Source organism: Ruditapes philippinarum, unplaced genomic scaffold (genome assembly GCF_026571515.1).
Source record: "Ruditapes philippinarum isolate M1 unplaced genomic scaffold, ASM2657151v2 ctg16520_1_1_1_1, whole genome shotgun sequence".
In the NCBI taxonomy this organism is placed as follows: domain Eukaryota; kingdom Metazoa; phylum Mollusca; class Bivalvia; order Venerida; family Veneridae; genus Ruditapes; species Ruditapes philippinarum.
Window position 1 is genome coordinate 1 of NW_026858965.1, and position 11,877 is coordinate 11,877.

The 11,877-nt window shown below is 33.4% G+C and overlaps 1 protein-coding gene across 1 annotated transcript; it reads left to right on the forward strand.

The window, feature by feature from the left end:
* The first annotated feature begins 2,688 nt into the window (after positions 1-2,688).
* On the forward strand, positions 2,689-4,045 carry LOC132754803 (ELMO domain-containing protein 3-like). The gene is made up of 2 exons (XM_060745514.1): positions 2,689-2,819; positions 3,782-4,045. The coding sequence occupies exons 1-2, from the start codon at positions 2,690-2,692 to the stop codon at positions 3,925-3,927; spliced, it is 276 nt and encodes a 91-aa protein (XP_060601497.1). The 5' UTR covers position 2,689; the 3' UTR covers positions 3,928-4,045.
* The last annotated feature ends 7,832 nt before the right edge of the window (positions 4,046-11,877 follow it).

Here is an 11,877-nt window from a genome sequence, read left to right on the forward strand (position 1 = left end):
ATATTGTTATACAAATAAAAGGTCAGAGCAGGGATCTATCAATAGATTAATCGACTGGAATAGTTACAGACATATAATGCACTGCATATACAAACCAGAAAATTCTGTTCAACATAAAAGATCGATAGCTAGAAAAAAGTAGATCGCGGTTAATAGAATTGCTGGAGTGTGTCTGTTTGTTCTTCTGTACTCATTTTTCGTATTATTGTATTTTATGATGTAAGGCCAATAACGTTATGATGAGATGAAGTTACCTGTTTGAGAGAAACAAGTGTAGAAAAATATGACATTGACATCGCGTAAGAACTAGATTTCGCAAATAAAAAAAAAATACTGTTAACTTTGATCATTTTAACTGCAAAAGTACAGTAATATTTTTGATGATGCCTTGATTTAAATTATCTTACGTATATTGCGATTTGATTAAGTCTAAATAAATAGTCTCAAGAAAATGAAAACGTGTCGCGTGTATCTCTCAGGAGTGTTTATTGTCATTCATCAATTAAAAGGGCTTTTAGAGTTCACATATTTATTACGTCATTATGTGCTGTTAACATACAAATGAACCCCAGCTTCATAATTTAGTAAGATTGATATTTACTATCTTCGGGATGGGTTATTTGTAAAGTTCTGTAAAGCTCTGCCTTGGATCTGCATGGGGGCCTACGCGGCCCCCATGACCCATCGCCTTTGAGTTTCCTCTTTTTTCCAAATGGTCTGTTGGCATCCCTGCACTGTGGGCATTTATTAGAGAAAATACGGTATATTTTACTTACCTCAATCCTTCAAGTAATTAAACTTTCATGGATATCAGGTTTTTTTGTCCTGTGTTTACTTGTGTTGTTAATACCATGTGTATTCTATTTTACTCTATTTTCTGATCATCCTGACGTTTGCAGATCTAGCCTTTTTTCTATAGAAGGAGTGAGAACTGTCATACACTCTTAAATAATTTGCTATTTCTAGCTCCTATTTAAAGGAACATTAATTGAATTGTCATGTGCACAAATACTTACTTGAATCAATTTCTCTTGTTGTTTTTTTCAAATCTTACTTAAAATAAACACCTTGTTAAAATTTTAATGGTAAGTGCTAAGCATTTTTTCACCATGTTGATGTTCACTAGGACATTTGACTGAAATTTTTTCCTGATGATATTTTACACTGTTAAGATTTTATTTTAGAGGTTGTGGGTTTTTTTTATATATAAAAACAGAAAAGAAAAAGTATTGATTTTATAAGCTCTGTAGACCAGTAACAGAATTTTCCTTTAAAGGATTCTAATGTTTTATTGTTTGTTTTTTTATTTGCTTTTTTAAAGATTAACTGCTTTTGGGAAGAGTTTTTACAATTTTTTTTTCAATTTTCTCAAATCAATTTATTCTAGGCATATTTGGTAGGCATTTTAAGATTTTAAATATGAAGGTATATTGATTGGTTACTATAGAAATGTCCTTAATGTAATATTTTCCAGTTTTTTTATCTTTACCCATAGTAATGTCTACCAAAGTATTTGGGAGACATATTGTGTTTGCCTTCGGTGTTTGTCTGTCAGCATTTTGCTTGTCCGGCCTTCACAGGTCAAACTACTGGTGGGATTTCAACCAAACTTTACAGGAGTGATCAGTACCATCCCTAGATTTGCACATCACCGGCATGATATGCTTCTCATCACAAAATGGCTGCTAGAGCTAAAAATAGAAAAATCTTGTCCGGCCTTCACAGGTTAAACTACTAGTGGGATTTCAACCAAACGTTACAGGAGTGATGAGTACCATCCCAAGTTGTGCACATTACTGGCACATGCTGGACACAATGGCCACAAGAGCTAAAAATAGAAAAATCTTGCCCAGCCTTCACAGGACAAACTACTGGTGGGATTTCAACCAATCTTTGCAGGAGAGATTATAAAGTACCATCTCTAGTTGTGCACATCACGGGCATGTTCTGCTTTGCTGCAAAAAATGGCCGCCTGAGCTAAAATGGGAAAGTCTTGACTGGCTTTCACAGGTCATGCATATAATTGCAGCCAGAGCTATAAATAGGAAAAACATTTTCATGCTTTCGCAAGTCAAGCTGTTGGTTGGATTTCAATGAAACTTCACATGAGTGACCATACATATTTTTGGGAGACATATGTTTTGTGACAAAAACGTTACCCTTCTAGTTCTAGCATTAATTTTTACTACATCATTTGTCTTTGTGAAATTATTTGCATGTTTTATGAACAGTTGAGCAGGGGAGTGGTGGCTTAGGTGTTAAGGTGTCTGTCTCTCAACCCTAGGATCATGGGTTTGAGGCCTAATCAGTTCGTGTCCATGTTTCTTCATATGACACCAATTATTACTGATTGTTTCGAGGAAGTGGACTCGAAAGTGATTAATATAAGTAGCAAGAACCTTTTACACAATCAAGCTTAAATAAATATGTTAAAACCAAGCTGAGCATGTTATGGTGGGTAAATCACATGTTTACTGAGTTATCATCAGAAATAGTTTATCAAACTATGGAAAATATCACTTTTCTCTCTTTAAGGAAAAATACCAACATAATTCTTTCATACAGGAATTTTAGAGTTATGAATTTTCAAATCGCTGTATTAAGTTTTTAAGACTATTTTCTTTCTCTTTATTTTTGATTCAAGACAATGAACCTTCTTTAATGCTTAAATGCTTTTTTTCTGTTTTCAATGGAATGCAATAGACGTCATGAAGTTGTTCGTGTTGTCAATGATTTCTATGCAGGCCTTTATCTACATTTATACCAGATTTGGGAAGGAGAGGGTAAAACTATATCAGACTCAGGCTTTGTCATCAAAGGTAAAGCTGTCAAAAAAAAGTTTTTAAGTTTCCATTGTGAGCTGTTTACCTTCCAGTCCTTCTTGATAAATTGTAATTGAGTAGTCATGTTGTTAATTTAGGACTGTCCATTGTTTATATGAGGTGTTTGAGACATCAAACTATGCTCTCAAGTTGCAGACATTTTCAAAATGGATCAAATTTGAATTGTTGTGGGCGAGGGGGTTGGTACTTTTAGTACCTGAAAAGGGAGGATGGACCCTTATAACGCATGGAATACTCTTGTTGTGGGCACGACATTATCATTCTTGCATTAAATGGTTGTTTATAGAGTTATTTTTTCTCATGCAGGAGTAAAATGCACAACTTTAAATAGTTAAGATATTTTCACAGTCAGTGGCTTATGACTTAAAGTGACATTATGCCCATCCAAGTGTATATTATAAGTGAGTGAACAGGTGAATGTCAAAGTTTACATAATTTGCCATTATTTGTTTTAAGTTTATAATTTACTTTGCATGAACAGTAAATAACTCACATGGCTAACAAAACACTGGCTCAAAAGGTTAACGGAAAATTTTTCCAAGAAAATGTTAGAAGAGGCTAAACATACACTTCAAATTTAAACTTAAGGTTTAAAATTAAGTATATACACTGTTACAGTAGTTTCATATTAAACCTATAGAGTAACAATTTGTATTATAAGAACAACCTTTACTTACCATACAACATGTTATTAATTGTATAAATCTATACACGGTGTGACATTTTTAGACTAAATTCTAAAAATTGAGGAAAAAACATCAACTTAGAAGCAAATTAAAATCTATTTTAAAAGTTAATAAAGAACCAGGTTTCATTTTATAACTTTAGCCTTTTATGACTTATATTCTTTAAATTACATCATTCTTTTTTTCATATTGAATTTCAACTTTGCTGTTTTGAATTATTAATATGTTTTAATATTTTTATTTCCATATCAGATATTGAAACGAAAGCTAAGAAATCCCCTCGAGATGTGTTCCGGAAATTGGATGAATATTTGAACAAGAATACTGTTGTGATAGCAGACAAGTCCATTGACATAGGGGGAGACAACTTTGTTAATGTCTGTGATGACGGAAAATGACCTTCCATGTCATTTATACTGTTGAAAATGTTTGTCAATAGTTTGCAATGATGTTTCTATTCCACCTATACAATGTTCGTACGGAGGACCATGGCTTCTCGATTGGTCAATTAACTATCTTGGACAATTCCTGTAGCTATCGCTCCCGTCGAAGTTTCTAATTTCTGTAGAACAGCACGGATGAACACTAACATAGACATAGAAGTAATAATTCTTTAGTGTTCAGGTAATTCAATGGAACTGCTGTAATTCTTAAAAAAAATTGTGTGTTTATTTATAGAAGAACAAAAATCGATACTATATCAAATTCTGTTCATAGTCACACACTATTTTTTAGAATGCTTCATAGAACTGAATTTGTTTAATTAGTTGTGACGTAAAGTGAATATCGATGAAACCAAATACATGTAAAGCTTGACACTAAATATGTTAGTATTCATCCGTAGCTGTTCTACAGAAATTAGAAACATTCTCTAGTCGGTCTCGCTCCCTTGAAGTTTCTAATTTCTGTAGAACAGCACGGATTAACACTTACATAAACTTAGATGAGTCTATATGATGATGTTTATAACAGGCAGAAGAAAACAAAATGGATATGGAAGGATATTTATTTACTTCATTAAAAAGAGGATTTGCTTGATATTAAAAACAACATTTATTGGATATTCTTGCTAATATATATTTGTAAATATTTAGTTTATTTATTTATATTTTGTTAGGAGTCAATATAGATACTTGTTAAAAAGTGATTTCTTATCTAAATGTCAGCATAAAGAGGTAGAGTACTATCTATTTTTGTTTCTCTGTGATCATCTGTTACAAACATTTGTTGACTGTAACAAACAACTGTTGGGATAGGAATTATGTAAATATCAACATTTTATATTAAAAACATCTGTAGTTTTTGGTAAATTTTAGCTCGACCTTCCGAGGTATAGGGAGAGCTGTTGTTCTCACCCAGGCGTCGGCATCACACTTTTGTGAAGTTTTTTTAATCAAGTTGTTACCTTCAAAACTACTGAAGGAATTGGGAGGTAACTGTCCAAGGTCCGTAACTGTAACATGAATTTTGACAGAATTATGGCCCTGTTTGAACTGAGAAATTTCTACATTATCCAGGTTCTTGTTTTACTATCAAGCGTTAGGAATAGTCAAGCTCACTGTCCTACTGACAGCTTTTGAGGGCTTTTTTAGTCTTGAATCCCAGGATTCTTTTTGGTCATTTACCTTGACAAACCTAGACAGTTTATTTCAGATGAAAAATGCAGTTATAGTTAAAATCAACTACCACTTACATTGTTTGTGATAGAAATGTGATTTGGTATTGTATGTGTAACAGTTATTTGTTGTGTCGTATCACATAAGTTATTATGTCACATGTGTGTTTGTACTTGATTTTCTTAAGATAACAATGCAACATATCTTTTATATTTATAGCATCATGTACATTTTTATCAACAAGAAAAAATAAATTGATAAAAGATAATGCAATATACTGTATATAATGATGTATGCAAATTTTATGAAGATACAGTGTGCACATACATGGCATATATAATTAAATTAAAACATTTAAAATGTATGAAACTACATATTAACTGTCTGTACTGACAAAATAATTGTTTTTATCTTGAAAAGTAATACAAATGTACATCCAAAATACCTGTATGAAGGAAAAAATGTTTGTTATTTTATTTTCCTTAACAGCGACTGGTGCATGTACAAACTAATTGAAACTAATTGCTCAACAGTTAAAATACGTTTTGAAATATTTTGATATTTTGGTCTGGAACTCTTTATTCTGTTTACGTACAATAGTCATGTGTGTTAAATAACCCATAAATTCTATGTTACAAGTTGTTTGAGAATCGGCCAAAACATTATGGAAACAATATAATTTTACCTTTAATAAGTTTTAGAAAAATATTTCATTAGATATAGCTATATACCCTTCAAAATGTCTATATTATACAAATGAAAATACATGTCAGGCAATATTCATATGCAGTATTTATTTTTCAATAGATTCATATAAGATAAGTCATTCGATTGTAAAATGTATAAAATTTATGTATAACACACAAATAAGTGACCAAAAATATTTATATTAAACATTAAGTTTGTATTGCTTTTGCATAATCACTGTGCATGAAGAAATTTTCTAATAATTAGATAATGTGTGATAATATCTTCTGAAATTATTTGTATTAATGTGTGTTTTTCTTATGTATCATATAGTGTACTAATGTTAACTTGTTTGTCCCTTGTCACTTTAGATTTTTAGATCAGAATTGCAGTATTTCAAGGGACTTCGTTTGAGGTTTTCTTCTTTTTTTTCTAAAAGATTAGACAGTGTCCTGAGGACACAGTCTAGTTTTAAATAGTTTTTGGGAACCATCTTTCGTTCTTTCGTTTAAACTTTATTGAATATAAATTAGAATTTGAATAGTTTTCTTGAAACGACATCATAAGTTAAGCAATTGTATCTTTTTACGTTGTACTGTGTAAATTTGAGTTTTATTATTGAACTATTGAACTACAAATTTCGTTAGCACTTAATCCAGATATTGTCATTTTGTTTCAATTTTTTGTTTGTTTCCAAACTGTAATGATAATGTGATTTTGAAACAGAAGCCATATGACACTATTAACATCATTTTCAACAACTTCTCTGCATAATTTTATCTGGACAATTTTAAACTGTATAACATAATGTTTTACTTTTAAAAACTTATTTTTATACCTTATATTTTCGGTATTATCTGTAATTGATAAATATCATCGTTTACCTATAGGTTGAAAATAATTGATTTTGTAGCACATATGCATGTTTTATAGCTTTTAACCTTTATGGGCAAGTAATTTCTTATTTTAACTAATGTCTATTCGAGTGTCATCCAGAAATGATTGACAGTTGTCTAATGCTAGTTATATAGAATTAGGGGGATATCTTTGCTTCTAATAAATACATTAGTTTATGTGTCTCTCTCATATGTTGTAATCATGCATACAATATTTTCATTCAAGGTATATTTTTCTATATGCATGGCAAATTTGATCAAATTATCTTGATTTGACTGTATTATTGATTTCTTGTTTAAATTATGTTGTTTTTTTTCTCGAAAATCTAAAATCATTTTAAGGCACACACCTAAGAACAACAAAGAATTACCATAGCATCAAACGCTAAGTTACTGTCATTATATAAATGGACAATTTGCAATATGTTTGACAAAATTTATTCAACAATTGTCATTCATTTTTTATATTTTTGAAAATTATTTAACGTTTTATCATGTATTGAATTTTCATGTTTTGTTCATTCGTTTGAACTAATGTATTATGCACATCCACGATACATAAACTTTGTTGGCTTGTGTATGTATTCAGAAATATTTTTATGTTGCATGTTGTCAGTAAGAATGCATAAGCTCGTGAAAAATTTCGAAATTTTCGAAAGGTTTATTAACCACAAATACTGTTCCTTGACATTTCTTAATATTTTTTGAAAAATAACTTTTGCATAATATTTGAGATTGTTATAAGTATAGGTTATTGTTTATTTTTTTAATTTTATGGAACTTATTGCAAGCCACGCGAAGCGCAGCATAAGTTCTATCAAATTGAAAATATAATACGATAACAAACTCGCATTTTCTTGTATTTTCTTGTCAACGCCCGTATTGAAAAAAATGAAATCAGAATTTTGATCACAGAGAAGCAACTGTTGCCATCAAAATTAAAACTGTTCAATAGAATTTTTTTAAACTTGCCATGTTGTTAAAATATGATAACAGAAACATTTTAAGCAAAAAAGAATTTGGGGTCACCGTTCTCGTTTTTGAGTTATATCAATAGGCGCCAACAATAGCCGGTTGATCAGGTTCCACAATGTTCGGTGCCTGGACACTAGAATCATACTCAGTGGTTGGGCAGTAAACAGTGTAGATTCTTGGCAGACGGCGCGAATGCGCACCGACTGATGTGGATCTTCGATGTTCGCAAAGGCTGAGTATACTCGGTCAAAGCACTTAAATTAAGTGTTAATGTCCGTAGGTTTGTTCAGCCTTGCCGGATAAGGAGTTTTAAAAATGTCTAGATTTTGCTATTTAAACAAAAGATGTCAGTTCCATAACCATCCCTGGTTGTTGAGACCATGGTTTAAATTTAATACGGAATATTTGACAGGAGTGACCCCAGAAAAATCTCTGCCCCTGGACTGAGAGTCCGGTTATATTAAACCAGTTCGCCACAAGTTGGCTCGAGTAAAAGGTTTTTGGTTTTAATCCGTTTGTAAGTCCATAACTGTGCCTGTTTCTTTGCCATGATGAAAAAACGCCGACTTCACTTAATGAATCATGAACACGCCAGCCTCCCACTTCACACTTCTTAGAAATGTATCATGAGGTTTTCATATTGTCACACTTCTAAGAAATATTAAAGTTTAGCCCGCTGGCCCGCCAGCCCGCCCAGTTCACACTGCTAGTCCGCTACACTGCTAACCCGCCCACTTCACACTGCCAGGTAATGTATCATAACGTTTTTATGTTGAATCAATAAAGTTTTAGATTTTAGCCCGTTGGCCCGCCAGCCCGCCCAGTTCACACTGCTAGCCCGCTACACTGTCAGCCCGTCCAATTCACACTGCTAGGAAATGTATCATGAGGTTTTAATGTTCAATCAATAAAGCTTTAGATTTTAGCCCGCTGGCCCGCCAGCCCGCCCAGTTCACACTGCTAGCCCGCTACACTGCTACCCGCCCGCCCACTTCACACTGCCAGGTAATGTATCATAACGTTTTTATGTTAAATCAATAAAGTTTTAGATTTTAGCCCGCTGGCCCGCCAGCCCGCCCAGTTCACACTGCTAGCCCGCTACATTGTTAGCCCGCCCACTTCACACTGCTAGGTAATGTATCATAACGTTTTTATGTTCAATCAATAAAGTTTTAGATTTTAGCCCGCTGGCCCGCCAGCCCGTCCAGTTCACACTGCTAGCCCGCTACACTGCTAGCCCGCCCAACTTCACACTGCTAGGTAATGTATCATAACGTTTTTATGTTAAATCAATAAAGTTTTAGATTTTAGCCCGCTGGCCCGCCAGCCCGCCCAGTTCACACTGCTAGCCCGCTACACAGTTAGCCCGCCCACTTCACACTGCCAGGTAATGTATCATAACATTTTTATGTTCAATTAATAAAGTTTAAGATTTTAGCCCGCTGGCCCGCCAGCCCGCCCAGTTCACACTGCTAGCCAGCTACACTGCTAGCCCGCCCACTTCACACTGCTAGGTAATGTATCATTACGTTTTTATGTTCAATCAATAAAGTTTTAGATTTTAGCCCGCTGGCCCGCCAGCCCGTCCAGTTCACACTGCTAGCCCGCTACACTGTTAGCCCGCCCACTTCACACTGCTAGGTAATGTATCATAACGTTTTTATGTTAAATCAATAAAGTTTTAGATTTTAGCCCGCTGGCCCGCCAGCCCGCCCAGTTCACACTGCTAGCCCACTACACTGTTTAGCCCGCCCACTTCACACTGCCAGGTAATGTATAATAACATTTTTATGTTCAATCAATAAAGTTTTAGATTTTAGCCCGCTGGCCCGCCAGCCCGCCCAGTTCACCACTGCTAGCCCGCTAGACTGCTAAGCCCTCCCAGTTCACACTGTTAGCCCGCTACACTGCTAGCCCGCCCAGTTCACACTGTTAGCCCGCTAGACTGCTAGCCCGCTCAGTTCATACTGTTAGCCCGCTAGACTGCTAGCCCGTTAGCCCGCGTACTTCACGGACATTCTAAAAACAGTATGTTTATTGAATTTTTCTATGAACTTTTATTGTTCTCCTTTAATTGATATTCATGCAATATGGGGAAGACAGAATGACCATCAAGAGATCTTTGTTTTAAAGACCCGATGAACGCCTGACAACATGGTATAATGTAATAATGAATAAAAATGATTTTACATATTATTATATAAATTTTAAATGACCCAACATGCACTCTACGTAATCAGATAAAGTATGTTTTAAAATGTCTAGTACTTGAATAACAGACATTATAAAATGTTTTACTGTGAAAATACACTTCAATCTCAGACATCTATTTTAAGATGTTTGCGGGCAGTGCCTTTATCGTAAATCTCATGTCACACGTATTTGTTATAATAATTGTTACATTAATTGATTCAAAACAATATGAAAGCCTTGCAGTTACATTATTTAATTATTATACATGTGTAAGGAGCGGGATGATACTTTTAAATTATACATCTACGTGAATACAAGATATCTAATATAGGACTATCAAATAATGAATTGATGTCTCCACGCGCATGTACAACCGGAACGCGAAAATGCGAAAATATAATTATGCGAAAAATGTAACAATGCGAAAAACCGAAAATGCAACAATTCGAAAATGTAACAATGCGAAAAAGCGAAAATGCAACAATTCGAAAATGTAACAATGCAAAAATGTAACAATTCGAAAATGTAACTATGCGAAAAGGGATAAATGTGAAGAGACGACAAAGTAATACTTTGTCGTCTCTTTGTGTTTTCGCATTTTTGTATTATTGAATGAATTGATTTGCTATGTATTTATGTGTCGTATTTTCTCCCTCCTTCTGTCGTATTTTCGCTTTGTTGCCTCGAAAATTCGCATTTTCGCATTTTGAGGCGAAGAAGAGAAAATACGATATGGCGAAAATCAACCACCATAAATTTTATTGAAGTTTTAACATGATGACAATATTTTCGACACACCAATATATTAAGAAACATTGAATCCATAGATAAATTGGCGTTGGTCAAGTCTAGTAGCGGACGATTACAATACACGAAACGGCAAAAGCCGAACATACAGGAATCATTAATTCGACAGTAATACTGCGCTTTCATCTGTAGAAAATCAAGATATTACTGGATTTTTATCTTAAAATGATGTATGTATCTTGGATATTATATACAATTTTACTTTTTTTCTTTTCAAGATATTACAGGGTTTTCATCTTAAAATGATATATAATATACAGGCTTTTCTTTTCAAGATATTATGGGATTTTCATCTTTAAATGATGTATGTGTCTTGGATTTAATATACAGGGTTTTTCTTTTCAAGATATTTCGGGGCTGTCATCTATAAATGTTGTATGTGTCTTGGATGTGAAATACAGGTTGGGTTTTTTTCAAGTTAGTTCAAGTATGGGGTACATCTAAATAAAAAGAGTATTTGATTATAGGAATAGGCTGAAAATTTTGTATACAGCAGAAGGTAGAACTCCATATTGACCAATTGGCACTTTTTGCTTTGAAAAACTGATACGACGACATGTAAATTTTGTAAATAAAACTCTAAAGAATCAGAATATCAGTTTCTGCTTTGTTGTAACTTTTGCAGAACTACGAAAAACTTTTATTTCTGATGCATCTTTTCCTATGAATTTGAGTTCATGTTTTAAGCTTTAATTTATTATGACATGCTCTAATTCAACAGTAATTATGTTAAGACAGCAAAGCTAACCGTTTCGTAATACAGAAAGTAAGAAAAGGGCCAGCATTTGTGTTACACTAACACATATTCATGTATAGACATGATATGCTTCATTGAATCATACATATTCTGTCACTGTTGCACTAATTTGTTTGCATTGCTGTAAAATTGTGACGAAAAAATATTTCATGGTATTAACACTAAATGATAAAGCTCAAAAGATTTTTATATTTTATGTAATAAATAACTTTTATTGCAGTAAACAAATGTGGAGTTCTGAGATTTTCCTGAAGCAACTGTTTTATACGTGTTTTAATGTTATGTTTTCATTGTCTTGATGCATTGAAAAAAGTCCGCCATCTTACTTCAACATTTGTTTCCGTCGCCTGATCTTTTTCTGTCTTTTTAAAATGATGGTTTACAATTCCAACGGAAGAAAATCAAAAACGCAAATCA